The sequence below is a fragment of the Ursus maritimus genome, unplaced genomic scaffold, assembly GCF_017311325.1.
Source record: "Ursus maritimus isolate PB19 unplaced genomic scaffold, ASM1731132v1 scaffold_23, whole genome shotgun sequence".
NCBI classification, from domain to species: domain Eukaryota; kingdom Metazoa; phylum Chordata; class Mammalia; order Carnivora; family Ursidae; genus Ursus; species Ursus maritimus.
Window position 1 is genome coordinate 3,132,804 of NW_024424786.1, and position 25,069 is coordinate 3,157,872.

Sequence of the window (25,069 nt, forward strand, 5' to 3'; positions counted from 1 at the left end):
ATGGGAGAGGAAGAAGCAGGCTCATAGCAGAAGAGCCTGATGTGGGGCTCGATCCCAGAACACTGGGATCACGCCCTGAGCCGAAGGCAGATGCTTAACAACTGCGCCACCCAGGCGCCCCATAACATACCATGTGTCCTGAGAGTCATTTGAGAATGTTCTTTCTTAGAGTGTGGCAGCTTATCAGAGGCACACTTTCTTTAGGATGGCCTCATCTGGCCCTCATCTCATCCTATTACACCATTTTGTTACCAGACTCCAGTCTGGTGGATGGTACCCATGTCAATGTCCTCACTGTAACATTATACAGACTGAACTTTTACAAAATGTTACCAGTGGGTAAAGTTGGACAAAGTGTACAATTTCTCTGTATTATTTCTTAAAAAAAAAAAGATTTTATTTATTTATTTGACACAGAGAGACAGCCAGAGAGAGAGGAAACACATGCAGAAGGAGTGGGAGGGGAAGAAGCAGGCTCCCAGCGGAGCAGGGAGCTCAATGTGGGGCTCCATCCCAGGACCCTGGGATCATGCCCTGGGCCGAAGGCAGACGATTAACAACTGAGCCACCCAGGCACCCCTCTCTGTATTATTTCTTAAAACTGCATGTGAATCCGTAATTATCTCAATACAAATTCCAAAAAATTTTTTTAAAACACACAATTCCTCCTTGCCCTTTCTGTCCACTGTTTTGGTGGTTGACATCACCATCCCTCCCTCTAGTCACTGGGGTTTATATATGGGCTGTCACTTAACCTACCTCCCTTTGACAGTTGTCTCATCTGTAAGACAGGGATAATAGTAGCGCCTACTTTATGGGATTGGTGGGAGGATTAAATGAGTTAATATTTGTGAAGGACTTGGATGTTTCTTTGTTAAAGACAGAAAAAACAAACTCTCTTGTACTCAACCTCCTCTTTCTGCCCCAGGTCCTGTAAGTTACCCAGTCCTGATAAATTTTCCTGTAACATGTGCCTCAGATTCTCTATTTCCACTGCCCCGATCTTAATTCAGACCCTCAGGGCCACCATCTTTGCCTCCTGTTGGAGCTTTGCCGAGGCCAAGTTAGTCACTGCTCTTCTGCCTCCCATGGCTCCTCCATCATTTTGCTCAACATTGATTTCCTGTTTCCTTTACGTGTCTCTCTCTTCTTCCACTGGACTAGGATCTCCTTACTGGAAGGCACTGTCTCTTATTCATCTTTGAATTTTCAGCTCCTAGCAAAGCTTCTGACGCAAAATAAGTCCTCAGTAAATGTTTTATGAATGATTGATAATTAAGCAGGAAAATCTCATGGCAGTTACTAACCTTGCTTCTTTGCAGTAATGGTAGATGACTATACCAGTCTCTGAGTCTGTAGCTTTGTGACCCCAAACGTAGATTATGACCTTACTGTTGGGCAGCCAGGGAGTTCTCACGGGTGTTGTAGATAGAGCCCTGCAGATAAGCTTTCACTTTTCTTCTCCCATGGGCCCATTGTGATGGGATGCCAGGGTGCCTGTTAACTCCTGGACATAGCGTCATGTCCTGACATCCACCTAAAGCCATATAAAAAGTTGGGAAGGGTTTGGATCATGGAATGCACATAGTCTCCATAAATATTTGTTGTTTAACATGAGACCGTGGTCAGGTTTGTACTTGGTATCCTCATGAAGTAAAATAAGGCAGATAGCCTCAGCTCCTGATGATGTACCAACACTATGGCGCTGATATTTTATTTCTGGGCACTCCCACAGAGTTGTTCTTTCATTGGTAGAAGGAACTGATGTCGCTGGTTATAAGCTGGACCACTTCCATGAAGAAACATCCCTGAGAACATAGACAAGCTTTTTTTCTTTAAGATTTTATTCATTTATTTGAGAGAGAGAGCATGCACACAAGCAGGGGGAGTGGCAGGCAGAGGGAGAAGGAGGCTCCCCGCTGAGCAAGGAGCCCAATGTGGGACTCGATCCCAGGACCCTGGGATCATGACCTGAGCCAAACGAAGGCAGACGCTTAACTGACTGAGCCACCCAGGCGTCCCATAGACAAAGTTTTTAAAGCACCCCAAGAAATGTTCGGTAGCAGGGATTTTACTGGACTTGGGAAGAGGTTTGGCAACCTTAGTCTGGAGACCACAAACCTGAGCTTCATTTTGGCCATTCGTTATCTCTGCCTGAAGCAGCTGACCAAGGCAGCACCCTCACTCCTCTCTCCACAAGCCAAGGAGACAGACCCAATGTTAATCATAATAATAGCTCCTGTTTATTAAGTACTTTTATGTGCCAGGTACTTGCTAGGAGATGATGATTTAACAACAGTAAGGGTGATGGCTACTACATAGTGAATATTTACTTCATGCAACACCCATGTATTAAGGAACTTACATGAATTATCTCTCCACAGCAGTGACCCAGGCACTGAGGATCCATGTGAATTTTTTTTTAAAAGACTTTATTTATTTATTTGACACAGAGAGAGACAACCAGCAAGAGAGGGAACACAAGCAGGGGGAGCGGGAGAGGAAGAAGCAGGCTCCCAGCGTAGGAGCCTGATGTGGGGCTCAATCCCAGAACGCTGGGACCACGCCCTGAGCTGAAGGCAGACGCTTAACGACTGAGCCACCCAGGCGCCCCGATCCATGTGAATTTTTAAGTCATTTCCTGGCCTGATTTCTCCCAAGTCCTTCAGTTTCTGATGACTCCCTTTCCCTTTTTGGTGAGAGCAGGGGTCCAGGCCTAGCCTGAGACAGCATACCCACAACTTAACAAACTCTAACTTTATCCCAACTGGAAAATTCCCCTAGGAAAAATAACAGCAAATGAATAAACCCTGCGGACAGAAAAGGGTCAAGCATCTAAGAGATCCAGGATGGCGTTTCTAGAAATGCTCCACCACTTTGAGCTTAAAAGAAAACTTTTGAAATGATTAGTAAGTTATTTAGAACCTCAATATTCCAAAGTTTGAGAAGCTAACATACTGAGAAATTTAATTTAGATTTCCTTAACACACTCTCTCATGATAAGAGAGCATTCAGGGTATCAGTGTATAAATGCTATGCAACAGGACTGCCAAATTGCAACACAGAACGGGAGAAATTTGTCATTTTGAAATGCTAAGGGAATTCTTACTGACAGCTTTCTCATCTTGTAAAGCTATTATTTTTCTGAACTATAGTATGATTTATAAATCTCAGCTTAGTTTTATACTTTTGATGGGAACAGACTCAAAATGAAATGCATTTTCTCAGAATATAAATTTTCTCAGGAGTTGACCAGATGAGGAATAAAAAGAAACATCTTTTGGGGCGCCTGGGTGGCACAGCGGTTAAGCATCTGCCTTCGGCTCAGGGCGTGATCCCGGCGTTATAGGATCGAGCCCCACATCAGGCTTTTCCACTATGAGCCTGCTTCTTCCTCTCCCACTCCCCCTGCTTGTGTTCCCTCTCTCGCTGGCTGTCTCTATCTCTGTTGAATAAATAAATAAAATCTTTAAAAAAAAAAAAAAAAGAAAAAAGAAACATCTTTTGCAACCAAGCGTACCAAATCTTGGTCTCTGCCGGCATAACTGCAGGTGAATGTTGGTCTTCTCCAGAGTTCTGGGTTCAACCTGACTCTTCTCACTCTGCACACTTGCCCTGGGTGACATCTGCTGCTTCAGAAGCTTCACCTCTTCCTTCTGCTCCAGTGACTCACATGCCTCTGCTCCCCACCCCTCACATCCCTCCTGAGTTACAGATCCCTGTGTCTAAGGTCCACTAGGTAGGTCACCATCATGCCCTACAGACCACTCAATCTTTAATTCTCTCCTTTTCCCCAAACTCTGTTCCTTCTCCTTGAATCCCAGGACTACAACAATACTAACATCAAGAGGAGTAAGAAAGATACAGTTCCTGCTCTCAAGAAGCTTATAAACTAACACAGGAGATAGAAAAGTAAATAGGCAGTTAAAGTCCAGGTTATTAAGTGCTGTGTAGGAGAAACCCAAGAGGCTGTGGCTCATAGGAAGAGCACCCAACCAAGCAGCCAGTCAAGAAACCAATCTTTGTGGGTATGAGTTCTGGGTAACTGGTGTGTGTGTGTGTGTGTGTGTGTGTGTGTGTGTGTGTGTGTGTGTGGTATGCTAATATGTGTGTTGAGGAGTCACAGAAAACGACAGAAGGAGTTCCATGGACAGAGGCCCAGGGGCGGAGATTGCGAAGGCAAATATAGGGTATGGCTTGGACAGAGTGCTCAGGAGGGATTAGATAAAGAGGAAGTCAGATCAGAACAAGCCTTGTATCCCACATTTGATCTGCACAGAGTTTGAAATCCAAAGGGCATGATCCAGAGGTTTGGCCGAGCATGGGCAGGAAGATGTATGCTCAGTTTTCAGGGAGAGCTCAGGTGATCATGACCCAGGCTGCAGGGAGACCCACCAAAGTCTCAGTTCTTCAGGGTATATTCCATGAGATGCTAAAATGGATCCAAGGAAAGTCAATTTGAGGTTACATTTCATAATAACACTCACCTCACAGCCCAATTATACTTTTTATATGTGACCATCTTTAACGCCTTACGGCCATGCTGGGCGTAGGACAGGACATGAGCTTTGGAGGTGGACAGGGGAAACATCAAAACGTTGAGCATGTTACTTACCCCCACCCCCATCTCGGTCATCGTCACCGGTAAAGGGGAAAATAGCTGCAAACCTTCATCTTAATCCTTCTAAAAATAAGAGCATTTTGACAAGTTTGCTAAAGTTGACCTAAACTGACAGGAAGCTATTTAAAGTTTTTATTTGCTGTCTTATTATGAATATTCTTAGATTTTGCTGCAGAGTATTGATGGGTTTGATTATGGGGATGTTAATAGTATATTATCATCTTAACTTTCCAGTGTCTGAAAAACTCTGAATTCAAAAATGCATCTAACCCAAGGGTTTTGGATGAGGAAAGAATTTGAGGAGCTGTAATATATGTAAAACATAAGATATATAAGGTACTGTACATAAAGGGCCTCCCTAACACAGTGGATGACACATAGATGGGGCTCAGAAATTAGAACTATTATCAAAAAGAGAGAGTAAGCCATCATAGACTTCATAAAACAAGGCATGAAGGAAATGAAAATATCTTATAGGAAATACATATTTTCTGTCTTTGGCCCCCATATTTTTACTATTATACTTGTGAAAATTTGGGGGGATTTAAGTTTTGTAAGTGTGATCATAGCCTTTGCCGTCGTTCTCTTATTCACAGAAGGAAGAAAATTCAGAGTACTTGTTACAGATGCTAACAAAGGCAGATTTGGGGAAATTCTGGGAGAGGAAACAGCACCAGCAAGGACCTAGTAGAGTGGAAGAGGTGTTCAGATAAGGGGAATAAACTTCTCAAACTCTGGAACCCAGGAAGCATGGCACAAAATGGACACAAATGAAGTCAGAAGGGCGCTTGGGAACATTTTATGAAAACCCTTGAATACAGTGGTAATTTTATATTTTATCCTATAGATCAGGGGTTTTCATACTATGTTAGCAAGAGAATTTTGTTTTGTTCTGTTTTAAGTAGGCTCCATGCTGGGCCCAATGCAAGGCTTGAACTCAAGACACTGAGATCAAGACCTGAGCTGAGACCAAGAGTCCAACACCCAACTGACTGAGCCAGCCAGGCACCCCAAGTGAATTTTGTTGAAGTAAAATTTAATTTGCCTGGGAACTCTACACTGCAATGACCCACCAACTCATTTTTACTCTAAGGCCCAAGTGCTTTTTTTATTTTTATTTTAATTTTTATTTACTTTTTTTTTTTTAAGAGAAGGGAAGAGGTTGGGAGGGGCAGAGGGAGAGAGAGAAAGAGAATCTTAGGCACAACCCTGAGATTATGACCTGAACCAAAATTAAGAGTTGGATACTTAACAGACTAAGCCACCCAGGCACCCCCAAGTGCTCTTTGTATTTTTTTTAAGATTTTATATATTTATTTGAAAGAGAGAGAGCATAAGCAGGGGGAAGGATCCAGGGAGAAGGAGAAGCAGACTCCCCACTGAGCAGGGAGCTTGTCTCAGGGCTCGATCCCGGGACCCTGGGATCAGTACTGAGCTGAAGGCAGACACTTAGCTGACTGAGCCACCCGTGCACCCCCCCCAAGTGCTCTTTTTAAAAGAGCAGATCTGATTATCTCACTTCTTAGGACGCACTTATCAAAGAGATCTTATCAAGCTTAGTGTAAAATGCCATCTCCCTGCAGACTCGGGTCGTGTAGCCCTGTGTACTCCCCGGCTCATCTCACACCACCTCCCTGACTTAATCCCATCTCAAGGATCTTGAAAGGATGTCCTCTTTGTTTCTCCCTCCCACTTGCCCTAGTAAGCTCCTACTCTTTCCAATCGAAGCCTTCTTTTCTAGGGTGAGGGGGGGGGGTCTTTCCTGGCTTGGTCAGGGCCCCCTGTGTTATACTCCCCCACACCCTGGGGACTTCTCTGTTCAGCACTTAATCACCGTCACGTTAAATGATTAACTGTATAGTGCTTTCTGCCCACTATGCTGTCAACTTTGAGAATGGGAAGCGGCCCCATCTGGCTTATTCATGACGGTGTCCCTGGCCAGTGTCTGGCCACTAAGTAGGCCTCCAACAACTGTTGGTTGAAAATATACCAATAAATATTACAGGAAGGCAAATGGGGGAGGAGGCCACTTTGGTAGGAAAGAAGATGAAGCCTTTAGTTGAAGCAAGAATGCCAAGCCTGGGCTACTTCCCACAAGTCCTTCACCTCACCCTCCACAGGGGTCTCTGAGGCACTTCTTGGTGGGGAACACTCCAAAATGGTAGATAATGGGATGCTCTGACTAACAAAAGGCTTTGTCATTTGGCTTTGGGATGAGTGTTCTCAAAAGAGTTTTCTTGGCCTGAGGAAACTTTCTGTTTGATGGTCAACAGAATGGATCAACGATCAAAGTAGCTTTTCGGAAACAAGAAGCATATTTCATTCATTTATTTCAACATCTCATCTCTCTTGGGTAAAGAAAGACTATAAAAGACATCTGTGGGCTGGTCTGAATTTTATTCTTTTGTGCAAGACTGGGTGTAGAGTAGATGTTTCTTTGGAAAGTAATCTTGGCCTAGGCCCACGCCATCGAGAAAGCCGCCTCCGTATTCTGTAGAGCCATGGAGACATGGGCCCCGGCCTGGGTCTGCAGTCGTATGACACAGGGCAAATCACGTGACCCTAACAGTCCTTTAGTGTGCCTAGCTGTAATGGAGCCAAGGGATCCCTTTCTCTGTGAAATAGGGCCAATCAAAGTAAAAATTACCTTTTAATTGAGTAGCGTTGCTGAAGAAAATCAATAGAAAGGGTTCAAAATCCACTGGTACCGACCGTTTCATTGTTAACTGTTGCAGACTTCACATTATAGGAACACTGGGTTTCAGGGTTCAATGTCTGCGAGATGAGCTGAAAATACACAGCAGAGTGGGTTAAAGGAGAAGGAGTCTGTCTGTGCAGTCCTAGATTAAAGGGAAAATGTGTGCTGGCCAGAAGTAATTTTTCAACCTCCAAGTATTCTTTCCAGATTCTAAGATCCTGTGTTTGACATGTTTAAGAGAGAGATACAACAGCTGAAATTGTCTTTGTTCAGAATGTAGGAGACAGTTTCGTCTAGACTTTCAGGAAAGATAGAGAATGACATTTTCAGAACAAATCAAAATACATTTTTTAATTCTTTTTTTCCCCCTTCAGGAAGAGGACTTGACATGCTTTTCTGATTTGAATTTGGTGGGTCTATAAATGGCTTCAATCATTTGATACAAAACTAGAATAAAATGAGCCATTGAGAAAAGTTACTGAAAATGCCATTAGTTCACTTTCTTGCCTTAACAGTAATATTAGCGCCACCACCGAGAGTATGATAACTAATATTTATTGAGTGGTTTCTAAGTATGTGCTCTGCTCTTGACATACATGTTTTTTTATTTAGCTCTCAGAGCAATCCCATGAGGTATGCATTGTTATGAATGCCAGTTTTCCAGTGAACAAACTGAGGCCCAGAGTGTGGGGGTGACTCTCGCAAAGCCGCAGAGCCATAGGTGGCCAGGCCAGGATCTGACATCCCTCGAACCTGCTCCCCTCATCACTGTGCTCGTGTCTTCTTTCCCGACAGGGCCAGCATCGTACAGAAACGCATCATTTATTTCCAAGATGAGGGCTCTCTGACCAAGAAACTTTGTGAACAAGGTAAGGCCTGCAGGTGGAGGAGGGGCTGGATAAATGGAAGGGGGTTCATTCAGTCCGACCATCCAGCAGCAGGAATTAGGTGACGGGGCTTTCTGAGCTGCTCCAGGTTGTGCTTCCTTGTGTAGCATTGATTTTTAATCTGGCTGTGTGCGGTGGGTAATTGGATCCGCCTTAAGCTCTAATTACTCAGCTTGGTTCCCTGGGTAGGAGATAATGTACCTTATATTGGTGTCGTCTTCTTATTTTTGTGAAACAGTGATTATTCTAAAGAGGTTCCTTGGAATAATTCACAGGACTTAATTAAGAAATGCACAATTGTGTACCTTTAAGATGTCTGTAGCAGTTCTCTGAAATAATCGCCGGCAGAACTTGTGTGACACCTGAGCAACATGGGATTTTCTCTAGAAAGACAAGCGGGAGGTGGGATTGCCAAGGGAGTATTAACCTTACGAGTTTACCGCATTCAAGGACATGGCCCTTAGATGTGCTAGCTTATCGAAGCCCTCTCCTTGGGTTGACGGCCCTCTAACAAAGCTCATGGAGATCAAGTAGACTGGCAGGTCAGAGAAGAGGCCGGCATTCAGATCCAGCCTGGGTTTGAATCCTCCCTCTGCCCTTCCCAGCCATGTGACTTAGTATATATATAAAATAGTAGAGTGCCTCCTTGGCACATAGTAAATGCCATATATGTATATATAAGTGTTAGCTATTGTTATCTGTATCCGAAAGCTTGTTTATTAATCTATCGTAAAACATTAAGACCTTAAACATCTGAATGTGTTCACAAGTCATTAGAGAACTAAATAAAAATAGAAAATGTTCTACAGTTATATATCTTAACTGTCTAATTTCTATTAATTTTTGCAGAATTTTCATTTGCATTTAGAGCAGTTAGCATTTTCAGAGAAATAATCGTCTCCAATTCTAGCAAATCATAAGCTATTAAGAAAAAGAAAGGTTCATAAGGGTCTTCTGGGAAAATAATAATAATAGCTAATATTTTTCAAGTGCTTTCTATATGCCAGGCACTATTCTAAGCACTTCACAACAGCCTTATATGGTGAAGACTGTTAGATCATCTCTATTTTATAGATGAGAAGTCTGAGACACGGAAAGTTTGAAAAGCTCACTTAGCGTCATACAGCCAGTGGTCGAGAGCAGGATTGGGATCTAGGAGCCAGTGCTGTTAACCACTGCCTTTCTGTTGAAGGGTCTGCATTTCAATGCATCGTAGCAAAGCATAGCTCCCTCTGGATAAGCAAGAGCAGAAACTAGGTCCTATGTGGAAGAAGGCTCGGAAAGCATAGAAAGAGCAGAGGGAGAGAATTGGATGCCCTGCCTTAGAGTTAGACCTGCCATTGGGGCCAGAGAGCTAGAACTGGGGGGCCAGGTCCCTGGTCAGCTTCCAGGTGGACATGACCACACATGGCTTTGGGGGTTTCCCTTTTTGTATTTAATTGTCCACAAGTTCACTCAGCCTTTTTGCAAGCACAGAACATCTTGACTGTTGAGGCTCTTTGTTCCTAAAGTACGGTCCCCTTCCTGCCCTGTCTCCATGAGATGACATCCAGGTCCCGCAAGTTAGATTCAGGGTGTCCTGGATAACACATTTAGAAGCCACCTCTCAGTCTACACCCACAGATGGCTAATCACAGCTACTGTGGTCTGGTTTTGTTCGTTTGACATTCAGAGGACAGTCTTATTTTCCCCGATTTGAGGGTTCTCAGGAAACATTTTGCTGTCACCCCCTGCATAGGGACAGCAATCATTAACTAGAGTGCAGTTGCCAGAGCCTTAGCCCTGAAGTTGTGTGAAACCACACAAATATGCTATATTCGGCAGAGGCGGCGTCAATCAAATGGCTGGCGAGTTTCTGTTGGTTATCACTTCTGAAGCGGAGATCCTATCAAAATGACTAAACATGCCTATTTGTAAAAAGACTGTTTTCCAATGGCAACTTTGTGGCCAAAAAAAGCTTCTGCAGGCCCTGGGCTGAAGGATCATTACGTGAAGTTGTAGACCATCCCCGGAGATAGTAAACCCAAGAGGAAATCCCACAAATAGCAAAGCAGATCACATTAAGAAAGTCTTTAATTTGTAAGCAGAGAGCAAAGGGATTGCTCTTAAATGTGTATGCCTACTTAATTATCCCTACGTTTTTCATTAAGGTCTTTACATCCTCTGCTTCCTTGAGTCAAATCAAATCTATCAAGGAAGGGGAGAAAGAAACTAGCATCGAGTATTTTTTCCCAGTTGAAGCTGTTCATCCATAGGGGTAAAGTAACAACTGCAAAGATAAAAGGCAATGGCAATCATTATTTTTTAAAAGAAACATAAAACAGTAAGTTACTTACAATTAGGAACAGAGAAACATAAAATATTCAAAAAGGGGACCTGTAATAACACATGCACACCCAGGCTCACTTTATTTTTTTTTATAATAATATTTTTTTATTATATTATGTTAGTCACCATACAGTACATCCCTAGTTTTTGATGTAAAGTTCCATGATTCATTACTTGCGTATAACACCCAGTGCACCATGCAATACATTAATACCATGTCACAAGCAATGAAGTGAGAGAGGCAGAGAGGGAACGCAGAGAAGGGAGGAAAATGTGGGAGAGAAGGGATAAGGAGAAAAGGAAGACTAAGGGGAGAGCTGAAAAGGAAGAAGCTAATGGATGGAGAGTAGAAATGGGGAGGGGGGCAACTGGGGAGATCAGCACGGCCGAAAGTCCCCCTTATTGGGCAGAGACCCCGTTGCGGTTAGCAGAAGAGGGGTGAGTTACCTCTCTTCATCCCCGCCCTTTGAAAACCTGGTTCCTTTTCAATAGGCTTTTCCTCATAGGGAACAGTATGTCTGGTTTTAGTTTCAAACTTAGAGCCCTATTTTTTCGATGGAAGCTAATTTTCCTCTGGAATTCCGAAAGGTTTATTGTAAGTGTGTTCCCCTGAACTTCTGAATATATCTTTAAGTTTACTACGCATATCTGAAAGCCCTTTTGAGAAGGTAAAGCTACCAATTTGCCTTATTTGGGTTTTTTGAGACATTGCTCCCTCATCAAATAGCACCTGGGAGTTACAATTGGAACCCCAACGTGTATCTCTTAGCTTGGAATTCCTTTTTCAAAACTAATTTAGTTCTTTTACAATACAGTTGGTCATAATAATAGTAATGGTAATGTAAAAGGAAAAAATCTTTAGGAGTTCCTAATTTACACTACCTTTCCTGAAATACATTCAATAGGGCTTGTCCCTTAACTATCAAAGTGGCTGATGCAGGAATGGTACCTGGGTTTCATATGCATTAAGCAATGGAGAGCCTGCTCCTAAGCAGACAATGGATGTCTATACAATGGATGTTTGTACACTCTTCCAAGTGTACCAAAAAAATAGCCAAACAGTGATTTCTATTTTGGGTGGTTTCAGACCTCTTCCTTGGTGCCATTTAGAAATCCTGGAACTGTATGGGGAGGTCGTTTTTTAAATGCACCAGCCTTCACTTGAAAAAGCATAAAGAGAAACACACGCACACACACACACACACACACACACACACAAATTATTCTCATTGGTGTTTATGCAGACCTATCCAGCAGAAGGTCTTTCCTGGAGTGATACAGCACAAAGATTAAGAGCCTGGGCTCTGAACTCAGAAAGGCCTGAGTTCCAGTTCTGCCTGCAACACCTACTAAGCCCGTGACCTTGCACTGGTTACCTAATTGCCTCAGTGTACTGATCTGCAAAATGGTGTTAACTAAAGTACTTACCTCCTACGATTGCTCAGATTAAATGAGACAGTGCATGGAAAGAGATCAGCACCTACAAGGACTCTATACCATGTAGTTATTATTACTGTATTCCATACTTTTGTCTCCATCCTAGAGCGCAGAATTCACTTCTACCCATCAGTGCTTTTGCATGTTCAAACCAAAGGAACCCAGTGAATTCCATAAGGAACACTTGTAAAATGCTCTTCCTGACACTCAAACAGATTTTTATAGTGTCGCTGCTCTTTATATAATATTTAAGAATACATGTCCAACTTGCCAAAAAAAAAAAAAAAAAAGAACCTTTATGTTAATACCACTGGAGAAACCAAAGAAAAAGCAGCTGAAGCAAGTTGCAACTGTAGCCATTGTTTTCGTCTTGCCGGAAGCAGAACAGACTGGAAGCAACAATGCACAGTTAGGATTGTGGGCTTGACAATCGGAAATACTGCATTTATTCATGTAATCTCTCTTTCCCCACTTATCAGCTATTCACAGATAAAAATGGGGGCAGAGAGGGAATCTTGTTAAGTTTTTCCTGGCAGCTCCTGTGCTCAGAAGTAAACCTGAACTTACCAAATAGTCCTAAACCCCCACCCCTCCCAAATCTCCGAAAGCTTGATAAGAAGGGATGTGACTAAATATGCACTTTTTACAATAATTTTCAGCAGTCCTTTCTGTCTGTCTGCTTATTCTCACTGCTCCTCTGCAAAGCTGCTCCTTCTGGTCCTGGCAGTTTGGCCCCAGAGAACATTGCTTAGAGAAAACGCACACATGCGTATTCCTCTTAAAATTTAGTGGAAAAATCCTATTGTGGGGGAAAAAGGATAACTGAGTAAATTTTATCCCTGGCTTCCTAAATATTCAGCCTTGTTGGTCCCACAGGTCTCCTCACATTGTTAGAGCAAAAGTTCTGAGTCTCTTTTATTCGCAGAATATAATGACCATACTTAGAGGTATATAAAAATCCTTTATAGCCCAAGTAGTGACCTGGTTCTGGGTGTTATTAGTCAATGAAAACTGCACCCCATCTTTTCCCAAGCTTTAAGGACAGGACAAGACCAAGATGGCGATGCCTTGTAAGTGACCCACATTTGTTTCCTAACCTAGTGATTTCCCTGACTGTTTCAGATTCCATGTTTGACGGGGTGACCGACAAACCAATCTTAGACTGCTGTGCCTGTGGAACTGCCAAGTACAGACTCACATTCTATGGGAATTGGTCCGAGAAGACCCACCCAAAGGATTATCCTCGTGAGTAGAGTGGCTACGTCATGGACTGGGGGAAGGCGCACGGTGAAGTTCTGTCTGGTTGTAGGGTACACCAGCCGAAGTATGTCAGATCTATTTGCTTTTACCAGCTGACTCATGAAATACACATTCCCAGGCAGTGAATTCGTCAAGACTAGCAGACGTAATACTGGTATGCTTTGAGCTTTCGTTGCATAGCGTTGTTCTAATCGGTGGTTTAAAAAAATATTCCTAGGGTCATGCATTTGGTAACCTCAGTCCCCCTAAAGAGGCTCTGTCCATGAATTACACAATAGGTCTGTCTGTGCTGGAAATAGCTGGCGAGAGGGACCTGCTCTTGACTCCACAGATCAAGGTCAACAAACATTCAACATCTTCAATCATGTTGGTAATCTATCTGCATACCCTTTCCCTACGGATTCCAGATACCACCTTAGAATCCTTCATGACACCATGCTCCAGATAGCTAATTCCAATCCATGGGAGTTGTTAGGAGGCCCCAAACCTGCTATTTTAGAGAAGATCCTTAATCAGGACCCTACCAACCTGCTTTTATCGTACCATCGTCTCAACAAATGCCTAGCATGTGCCAGCACCATGCTAAGCTCTAACGATATAATAGTGAGCAAAAAAAAAAAGATACAACCCATATTCTCATACAACTTAGAGATTTGTGGGGAGACAGGCGTTTATTGAATAATCACACACAAAAATGTGAAAATTCTAACAGTGAATAGTGGACCTATCGTGTGCCAACCATTTTTACATATGTCATTTAAACCTCAGAATACCCTGCATTTGTGGATGAGCTCACTGAATTTCAGGAAGATGTCATGACTTGTCCTTAGTCAGATGTAAGTTAGTAGTGAATCCAAGATTTGAAAGGGATTTGTCAGGCTCCTTGTCCTGCCTTTCAGTTGGGCTGCCTTTAAGACCCAGTGACGCTCCTTCTCTCTGACTGTGGGTGGCTGTTGGTGTGTGGCACTCAGCATGATTTTTCTGTTCGTTGTCTGTTTTATTCTTGTTCGTTTCACTTTGGAGTTGCCACAGCTGGGAAAGATGAGTGGAACTGGGAGAAAGAGATTAAAAAGAGGGATTTGGGTCAAACCCCCCCCAAAAAAAGGGGGAGCAAAGGGTACATGGTTGGGACTTAAGAAGACCTAGTCCCGACCAGAGCCTCCATAGTCCCCAGGCAGCCCACCCAGCGGGGACTTGGCAGATCAAGAGCCCTATTGTTTAATTTTACCCCCATGTAATCAAGACTTGGGATCTTAGAAGCTTCTTACTAGTTCATTCTTCTCACTCTGGGATTCAGCTTGATCTGCTTCAGCTGGTGTGGGAGACCTGTGTGAACAAAGTTGGACTCTCTGCCTTGGGGGGTAGTTTCGGGGGAAGAAACCACTTGGAACAAGGATGATGGAAAAAAAATTCCTCCACTGCCTCAGTCCACTAACCCAGGGGAAATAAAACGTTAGGGGCCCATTACTCATCCGTAATCCTAAGGAGCTTCTTGTGCTATTCTGTTCTGACACTATTATTCCCCAGAATTTGGGGGGGGGGGAGCACAGACCATTGTTTCTGGGTCTTTGGGCCAAATCAAGTACAAATCTATACAGAATTTCTGTGGAGTTTTGGGAGTTTCTTAATAAAGCAGGCATGTGCTCTAGATCCCCCAGGATTGTTCCATTGTCAGATGTCGGTGTGTCTTAAATTTGGGTTGGAAAAATTTGGTCACTATGTACAGAGGAGCGTTTATCACATTGGACTGTAATTATTTCTTAAAGAGTCTTTCTTCTCCATCAGACAGAGCAGTCCTCCAGGACAAAAGCCATGACACTCTCATCTTTCATTCTTAGTGCCTTGGAAGTGCCTGGTGCCTTCCCAAGTACTGTGTACTGATTGTCAAACTCAGAGTAGCGTTCACTGAGACCTGGGAGGCAGATTTCTAGCTCCCAGCTAGTCACCATGGCCAATACTGTTGAGGAATCATAGACTAGACCTTCCTTAGAAGGAAAGGGACTCAGAGGATTGGAGCCAATTGGAAGGACACAGAGAGTGTCTAATAAGAACTTTGAAAATTCGATGCTGGCAGAAGTGATTTCTACTAATCTTAAGTAATAGATGACTTTCCTTTTGCTGCTGCAGGGATGATCTTGTCTTGACAACCGACCCTTGCCGTGAAGTCCAATTAAGCCATGATGCTTCCTGACAATAGTGCAAATTGATAAATATCAAGTCCCCCACCCCATTATTATTGCTCATCCCAAACACCACTTTGTCCACAAGGATCTCAGAGCAGCAACTCTCAAGCTTTTTAATTTCAAGATGCTTTTTACATGCTTAAAAATTACTGAGAACTCGAACATCCTTTTGCTTCTATGGGTTGTGTCTATCAAAATTCAACTTATCAAAAATTAAAACAAGTTTTAAAATAGTACTTATTAATTAATTTAAAGAGTAACATAATGAATTAGCAATAATAAACTCATTACATGTTAACATATTTTATGAAAATAACTATACTGTCTAAAACAAAAGAAATTTAGTGAAAGAGCATCATTGTTCTACATTTTTGCAAATCTCTTTAATATCTGACTTAATTAGAAGACACCTAGGTTCTCATATTTGCCTCTGCATTCAACCTGTTGTGGTATGTTTTTTTGGTTGAAGTATGTAAAGAAATTCTATCTCACACAGATCTATAATTGGAAAAAGGAAGAATATTTTAATAACTTTTTCATTAATTATAGATAATCTTCTTTGATACTATACCAAAACTCTACAAAGGGTAGTTTCTTTTTTTTTTTAAGATTTTATTTATTTATTTGACACAGAGAGAGAGAGTACAAGCAGGGAGAGCAGCAGAGGGAGAGGGAGAAGCAGGCTCCCTACTGGGCAGGGAGCTGATGCGGGGCTCCATCCCAGGACCCTGGGATCATGACCTGAGCTGAAGGCAAACGCTTAACTGACTGAGCCACCCAGGTATCCCTACAAAGGGTAGTTTCTTAAAAGATAATTACAATGTAGAACATGAAACCAACTTGTACTCTGTTATATTAAAATGCATTGCTTTACTTTACACTTTGAATGAATCTTTTACAAATGAATGATTTTGTAACATCATACAATGGTCGTTTGGAAAATACTGGTTTACCAAGTTACACAGATGGTCCAGATGTCGAGACTTTCCATTATATAATATCAAAAAATCACATTCATTAGTATCACTTCCAGTCTCATCAGAAACGTGTTTAAGTATTGGAAAGCTACCAGATTCATAATGACAGAAACAAGTTTTCCAAAATTCTAAGTTTTGCTTGAAAGTTTTAATTTTTTCATTGGCAACACATCCTGTCCGTTGTTTTCCTTGAAATGACAGGCTCACTTCATTTTTGAGGAAACGTCTACCACATTCTCCAGTCTGAATAACCATAATTTGTCTGTCATTGGTTCATTCAAGTAAAAATAATGTTTATGGAAATAAAAGTGTACAGTCCAGCTTGCAAGAGAATTTACTCAAGGCAGTCATCGCACCCGAGTATACACAGAAGTGTTTCGTGCATGATCCCCAGTTAGTCACACAGAATGGGAGAAAAATGTGTACTCAGACATACAGAGACTAATACATAATAGTAATAATTTTTATTGTTTCATCAAAAACATCCTTAAGTGAAGCCGACTCTTTACATTGTTTACCGCGGTTCCTGGCAGTGACTGCTGACATCGTTGGAGGCCACTGTGTGGATGGGTGCTAAGTGACAGCGGATCACGCAGCACTGCTTTGGGACCATCAGGGTGAACGCCAACATGTGGCAAATGTCTTAGTATTATTGTGAAAATAGTTTTCACCTCACAGACCCCCTGCAAGGCCCTCAGGGTCCCCAGGGGTCTGTAGACGACACTTGGAGAACCTCTGCTATAGGGTAGGTTAGCACCTTGAGGTGTCTGTCCTTTAGTTCTCTTTGGGTGACTTGCCCTGGAGAATTCACACTGGGTTCCACAAGAGGATCGGGTAACGCTCTTGTGCCTTCAGTCCTCGCTTGTGGGGGCCACATCGACAGGTGGTTCTTCTCAATGCTATGCAAGATGGCTGGTTCTGAATGCTGTTTCTGGGTTCCCTTTCTTAGAGAACAGAGGACTCTGTATCCATGACACTCCTCTCCCTGGGAGGTGAAATCAGGAAGGCGAGAAGACAGCCCAAGCGGACACCCCCTCTCCATTGTAATGCCGTAAACCTCTGCTGGCCATCTGGAAATAGTGAAATCCTTTTAAAACACCTCCAACTGGGTAGTTTCTAGAAATCCATTTTAAGGCTGGATCATGCAAGTTTTACCTCCTAATTTTATAAGTGAAAAAACCAGAAGCACAAAGTTAAGGGCTCAGATCACATAGCCAGAGAGTTTCAGAAACAAAATCAAAGCTCAGATCTCTTGATTCCCTTTTGCCTTCTTCTGGGGGCTGTCACAAGACAGTCTTCTCTCCTCTGCAGTGAAATTAAATGTCTTGTACACAAAGCATCTTTTAAGCATCTGCTGTACCAATGTGGACTCAGCCGATACTAAATTCTGAACAACTTTGCCCCACTGTACAAAGACCTCCTCATAGATCCTAACTTAGAAGTCAGAAAGAGAAGGTCTGGATTCACTGAGCCTGAACAGAGCTCCAGAATCCTGGAGTGTTAGGAGGAATGCAAGCAAGCTTCCCCATTGTCTGTCCTCAGCAGTCTTTAGTGTCCAGCAGCGGTCCAGGAGCCATGTGTCTTTTACAGGAACATGGTGACCAGCAGGGTCACTTCAGAGGGATGTCCCAGGGTTTGGAGACAGGCTCTGTCTTTGCCAGGGGATTAGATGCTGAGTCACTTTGCTCACTTGCTCTGAACACAGCTCCTAGGTTTGTTGGTTGTTTTGTTGTTTGTGTTTTTTTTAAAGATTTTATTTATTCATTTGAGAGAGAGAGCACGAACGGGTGGGGGCAGAAGGAAAGGGAAAAGCAGACTTCCCACTGAGCAGGGAGCCCCCTGTGGGACTCGATCCCAGGACCTGGAGATTATGACCTGCACCAAAGGCAGACGCTTAACCATCTGAGCCACCCAGGCGCCCCAGGGTGCTAGGTTTTTGACAAATGACTCCACCCTGTAGAGACTCTGTAATGTCCCTTGACGATGTAAACTGCACAACACTCTCCATTTTTGATATGGTATCAGTTTTAACACTGTTTAACAAATACATATTGATGAAAGGAACATTTTTTCCAGGAGCCAATTATTTTTGTTTCATTTGACGACACATTGCCTAAAATATAAACATGGCCACTGGGAAATACAGTCTACAGAACCAGAGTTACTGTTACAATGAAACTCAGCCATCTTTTCCATTGGGTCATGTTATTTAAAAGTTATGAGCTTTTAAATCCAATCACATAAAAGACCACCACTCTAACGTTTGCAACAACTCTCATTTCTTCATATGTTCATCCACATACAGAGTGGCACATTTGGAAACATTGCATCCTACTTTGTGCATTTGGTTTTGTTTCCATAGTCATAATTTGTTACGTCAGCTTGCTCTAAACCACCTGTCTGTTCTTTTATTGAACATTTAGGTGATGTCAGGTCTTTTGCTAACATAGAAAGCACTACAACAAAGAAGCTTTTTAAAAATTATTTATTGGAGAGAGCAAGAGAGCAGAGGGAGGGTGAGTGAGAGAGTGAGAATCCTCAGGCCGACTCCCCACTGAGCGTGGAGTCTGACACGAGGCTCGATCCCAGGACCCTGAGATCATGACCTGAGCCAAAATCAAGAGTTGGGCACTTACCAACTGAGCCACCCAGGTGCCCCACAATAAAAAAAACTTTGCAGTAAAGTCTTCTTCCACCCTTTGTCCTTCCTTTGAATCATTTCCTTGAAATAGTTTCCCAAGAATAAGACAGCCTGATCAAAGGATATGCACTTTTTATGCGCTCTTAAGACATTTTGCCAGATTCTTCTCCAACATATTTGTATCAGTTCACCATGTTACCAATAATGAGTAAATAGATCTCTTTCTCCCAGCCTCCTCAGCATTTAACGTGTTCTGTTTGGGTTTTGCCAATTAATGGTTATAAAAAATTAATCTCATTATTTTAAATTGGCATTGGTTTAATGACTAACATACTTGAATCTTTTTGTGTGTGTGCTTATTGTGTTTGCCTTTAAAACCCCTATGGCACTGACAGGAATCAAGTCTGATTTTGTTCATTATCTCCTCAGGGCCTAGCTCATTGTCTGGCACATTGAAAGCCTCTAAATAAATAATGTGGAATGAATGAATGAGAAGCAGTTACAAAATGAGCAAGGAAGAAGGTGGAGGGAGATGAACAATGAGAAGCTACTGAAGAGGTTGGGGCAGGAGAGAGAGGACCTTATATGGCCACTAAGTAGGGAGCAGATTGGGTGGTACTGGCAATAATTGGGAAGGTAGGCGAGCAGGATATTACAGCAATGGGGCCAGCTTGGACTAAGGCAGTGGATGTGGTGATGGAGTGAATGATGGACTGGAGATATCTTCCAGAGGTAGATTCTGTCATGGATTGGATGTCGAGGAGTGACAGAGAAAAGCATCAGAGCTGACAGGTAATCTTGCTTCTTAAAATATTCCTCAGTATTATTGTCTCTATTTTTGCAAATGATCATAAAATCATTTTATCTAATTCTGTAAAGGATTCTGTCAGAATTTTAAATGGGATTGCATTAAATCCCTAAATTACTTTTGGAAGAATTGTTAGCTTTATAATATTTAGCTTGCTCAGTTTCTTCCCATTTATGATAAGACAATATGTGGGTTTCCGCAGCCCAGTGCCTAGAACGGTGATGAGTCACAGGTAGACCATAGGCCTCTTCTTTCCATCTAACTTCAGAAACAAAATGAAACATTCAACAAACAATAATCCTACTCCTTCCCACCATCACAGGGAAATCCCTCTCCAAGCAGAGTAAGTGTGCCCATCAGCGCCCCCTAGTGACGTCACCACCAGGCTGTGTGAATAGAGATGTGACTGGAAATTAGAGTTTCCTACCAAGTACATGTGTCATGATACACAGTTTCAGTGAAAGACGGAGCAAAAGAGAAAGGATTAAACAGCTTCTTTCCCCCTTTTTCTCCTCTCTTCTCTCCATCTGTCTGGGAAGTCTTGTGGCAACAACTCACTGTGTTATGCACCGGTAGTAGGGAAGGAAAGTCAGTTAATCTGGTCTTCCAGTTAAACATGGCAGGTTGAATCCAAATATTAATTTCTGATCTTTCCTCCAATCCCATAAAGATAGCACTAGATGAATAAAAAATAAACTTACAAAGACAAGGAAAAAGGAAAGAAGGCTACACCCTACCAGAGGTACTGCCAAAATCTGGGGAGCTGGAGAGGTGGCAACTCTCAGCAGAGCAAAGAACGAAGAATCCTACATACTTGCGGAGAGGGGGTGCATAAGAGCCAAGCCAACTGTTTGCACAGAACACAGGAATAGCCTCAGGAACCAGGGGTTCAGCACAATGGATGAGAAAAGCCTACCATCGTGAAACTTTAGAATAATGGGGATAGGGACAACCCGAAAAGCATCCAGAAAAACAGGCAACAAAGAATCAGACCTCTTTAGAACAACGCAAAAGCTACAGTCCAAAGTAGCAATGTCAAATTTCAAACTCATGGTTATAAATTCTGAAGGGGGACCCTTTTGCTCAGCCTGGAGACCAGGCGAGGACAGAGCAGCTCTGTTATTGCCTCCGTGTGCTAGTTGGGTTTCTTTGTAGATCGCTTTTTCATTGAAGTTTCTTTATTTTGTTTTGGTGAGAGAGTATGTAATAGAACATATCTGCTTTTTTTGTATTTACAGAATTTGCTCTGTTTTTTCATGACCTCATGTCTGTTTACTTGAGAAAGCCTTTTCTCTTATTCCACACAGATGCTGAGGGATATGTTATTTACTTCATGGCACACGAGCATCCTTGGTCCATTCAGGGTCCTTCTGGTTTCATTTGCTTTTTGTTACATTCCATGTACCCCACATAGGACGACTGTCATATTTGAATCTTTCCGCCATCTTATTTTGTATTTGCTGATTATAATTTCTTTTTGTTTCTTTTTTTAACCACTTCTTTTCTTTCCGTTGCCTGCATTAAGTTTTCTTCTGCTGGTTTACAGTATTTGATTCATGTTGTTGTTCTGGTGGTGGTTGCCTCTAATTTAAAACACATACTTAGGTTGATTTATCTGTGTTGATTTCATAAACATTTCAATATTGGTCTTCCTCTGAACAAAATAAGAACATTAGCATGTTCTCAGATTCCTTTGTTGTCTACCACCCCTCTACCCAGATACACAATCATGTTGGTTATTTTCAAGGACGACCTTTGATCTCTGGTGTATTTCAGTGTCTCTGGTAGTTTCATGGGTCTGTGTTTCTGAAGTTTCCCGGGGTTGAACTCAGAGGAGTGAGGCATGGGTGCTAATTCACCGTCTCATCAGGAACCAGCAATAAACTTGCAGGGATTTTGTTTATGGTGTTCAATCCATTTAATTCTTGGCAGTATCTCTACTTACTGCTGTATGATGGTAAGTTTAATTATGCTTATTCAGGCTCTATTACTTGATCGTTTCTTCTTGATTTTTCCTATTATGATAATGGGGTATTAACACCTTGATCTAAAACTGTGTGCTTATCATTTCTCCTTGATGCTTAAATGATTGTTTTCCATTTGTCGCTATGTCTTTGGAACCTATAATAACATCATATCATTATATCCTCATGATTAACTCTGACTTTCAACAACACATAATTAACATATTTAGCTGGCTTTAATAACTTTCACCTTAAATTCAATCGTGTCTGAAACCCCACCTGCTTTTTCTTCCCTTTAATTTCCCTTTTTAGTGTTTTATAAATTTATTTTTCTTATTTTTAGGCTTTCAACGCCTTTTAAAGATTTTCCAGTAAATTATTGCATTCATCCAATTGGAAGGGCTTTTGTGTTTTTCTTTTCTTTTTTGGGGGGGGGGGGTTCAGTTTTTTTGTTTATTTGTCTGTTCTGTTTTGTTTTATTTCTCAACATAATTATTTAAACTTACACTTATTTTAACCTCAGTCCTATGGAGTTTTTGTTCTGCCATTCTACTTTTTACCTCTCTGTTGTTATAGTTAATTTGTTTTCTTTTTTCTAGATTTTCTTTGGTATTACATAGGCAATGAGCATTTATTTGGTTTGGGTTTTGCTTATTTTTATTTCGTTTGGCAGCAATCTTCTTTTAAGTTAATTAGCTATCAGTTTAAAACATACAGCAAGGATATTACTTCTATTTTATTAATATACTCCTATCTTATTAGGATAGCATTTTTGATTCATTCTTATGAGAAACCTCTGCTGGTTTTTGTTTTTCTCAACCCTTTTCTTACTTCCGTTCCCCATTGACTTCACTTACTACTCCGTTCATTTCTTTTTTATCTACTTTTATTTTAACAATTCTCCTCATTCCCAACTCCCATCAATTCTTCTCTGTTACTGTTCTTACTTACTTACCTCTTCAGTAAAAATGTACAATTCAGAATTTCTTACTATTTTTAACAGCATCCTTTTTTTCAGATCTTTTAAGATTAGATTTCTTTTTGAAATAAACTTGGAATCCAACACTTTCCCATTAGCAGGTGATTGAATTTTTAAGACTGAAATTCTGTGTGAGTCTTTGTATTTGGCTAACAACTCAACTGGGTAAAAGCCCAAATTATACAGTTTTTTACTCTGACTATGGTTTATCCATGGTTTTCTGTTACAGTGGAAAAAAAAAAAAAAAACCCTAGTCCTTATTCACTTATGATTTCTATTCCTTTACATGAAATCTATAACCTAAGCTCTGTACAGAGTGCTTTCTTCTTCTCCTGCAGTTAAAATATTTGATGATGCCCGCTATTCTAAATGAGATCTTAAATAAGGCTTTATGTATGCCGTCAGCTATTTTATTAGTGGTGACGTTATTCTTCGAGGTCGTCTGGGTTTTTTTTCCTAATCTTTGATTTGTTGTTGTTGTTCTTTATTGTTTGTCCAGTCATTCTGCAGATCTATTCAGAGCATATCCTGTGTGCAGGCGTGTCAGTTCATTCCTGTTTATTCCTTCTGTGTCCTCAGGAACTCCATGCTTGGCCAGTGTGCTGCATTCCCCAGACCCATCTTCTTTTGCGTCTTTTCCTATCTCTCTCTGTGCTCTGCATGTTTTTCCCTGGTTCATTTCTCTTTCTCTGGTTAGTTTCCTATAGCATCAGTCCCACCCTGGACCCATGTTCTCATTGTTGGCGCCTGCCTACTCCTTCCTCCCATAATGAGCTCTCCTGAAATAGGTATATTTAAAAAAAAGATTGCAACTCCTCTCTCACTTCTGTTTTTATTCTGATTTCATTCCATGGTTTACTGCTCCTCCCCAACCTCATCCACACCCAGCTTCTTAATTCAGAGTTCTTCTCTCATACTGCCAAACATTTTTAATAGTTCAAAATCACTTCTCCCCCTTTTACTCATTTTTTCCTTGAGGGATGATTATGACTGCTATCTCCAAAACCTTTGCCTCAGACGATTTTATTGGCATTTAAATGGGACTTGAAATTGGAAGGTTCCGGCCTCTCATGCTGCCTGCCTCCTGGAGATCCCCGAACTATTTCTTGAGCGTACTGTTTCTTAAATAAGATACGCCTTCATTGGGCTGACCATTTAGTATGCTATATAAAGTATTGCTGTCCTTGTATCTATCGAGGTAAAGTCTCATTACCACCGATAGGGGTAAATTAATTCATTGATGACTTATTTGTCATTTACTCCTGCCGATTGGCAGTTCAAAGAGCACATGGTTCCTGTCTGTCATTCGTACAGCTTAAACGGCCACCTGTTTGGAACTGATTTCAGGAGGAAGAAAGATTGGATTCATTGGCAAGTCATGGATCAGTTATTATGTAAGTTCTAATGCCACCAGTTCCCCTGGCAAAATGGATGTGATTAACATTTAAGTATGACACCAGCCCATGCATTTTTCATGCAGTATTTCCTTCGAAACTGTTTGCCAGTACCTGTGTGGCAACTCCAAGAAATGCATACTTTAATAATAAAGACTTGATTTTCCCTTTGCATGAAAATATCCTAAACTCCGAAAAGCTTTATGAAACTGAAGGAGAGGGAATATACAAAGTCCATTAAACCACAGCATTATGTATGGTTACCCAGGAATTTGCACACAAAACTCAGCTATAGCTAATGGCATTTATATACTTAAGTTTTCCAAACAACGAGCTGAAAAATCTACCCTCGAGAATTGTTTATGCTGAGAAAGGGTAACTATTTATAATCACGAGTGGAGTTTCTGCAAAGGTCCATGCCAGGCACTGCAGTCCTGGCAAACGTCCCTCCCAATTTGCAAGAACTCTACTGTTTGGGGCTGGAAGTGAAGCATGAGTACAAAGAAATACTTGCAGCTTTTTCCTAGCCTCAGTTAAATTTCAGAGCAAAAGAACAAACACATCACAGGACAAAGGATATAGGAAATCACAGGACAAGCAGCCCTGCCTTATTTTTAGTAAAAAGGATTAGTAAGGGCTGCCCTGCAGTAAAGCGGATTGCCTGGGATCAGGGAGTAGGATGGTTGTAATCTCTTTACTAGACCACTGAGTTGATTGATTAAATTAAAAGTTATGAGTCAAATGCCGCCCCAGAACATCTTGGAACCTTTCAGTATCAACGTATTCATGTGATCCTAATGACCTTCCGTTGGAAGGGAAAAGTGTGCGCTACCTGTAGGGAACCCGTGAAGAAAGGCTTGGGAGCAAGCTAAACCTTTTCACAACTGCCAGC

General features: G+C 41.7%; 1 protein-coding gene across 1 annotated transcript in view; it reads left to right on the forward strand.

Moving 5' to 3' along the window:
* Nucleotides 1–25,069, forward strand: part of SPON1 (spondin 1) — a 254,714-nt gene that overhangs the window by 96,446 nt on the left and 133,199 nt on the right. Inside the window, exons 4-5 of the mRNA XM_040638841.1 lie at nt 8,115–8,188; nt 13,094–13,216. Coding sequence (XP_040494775.1) covers nt 8,115–8,188; nt 13,094–13,216 — 197 coding nt within the window. The remainder of the gene's footprint in view (nt 1–8,114; nt 8,189–13,093; nt 13,217–25,069) is intronic.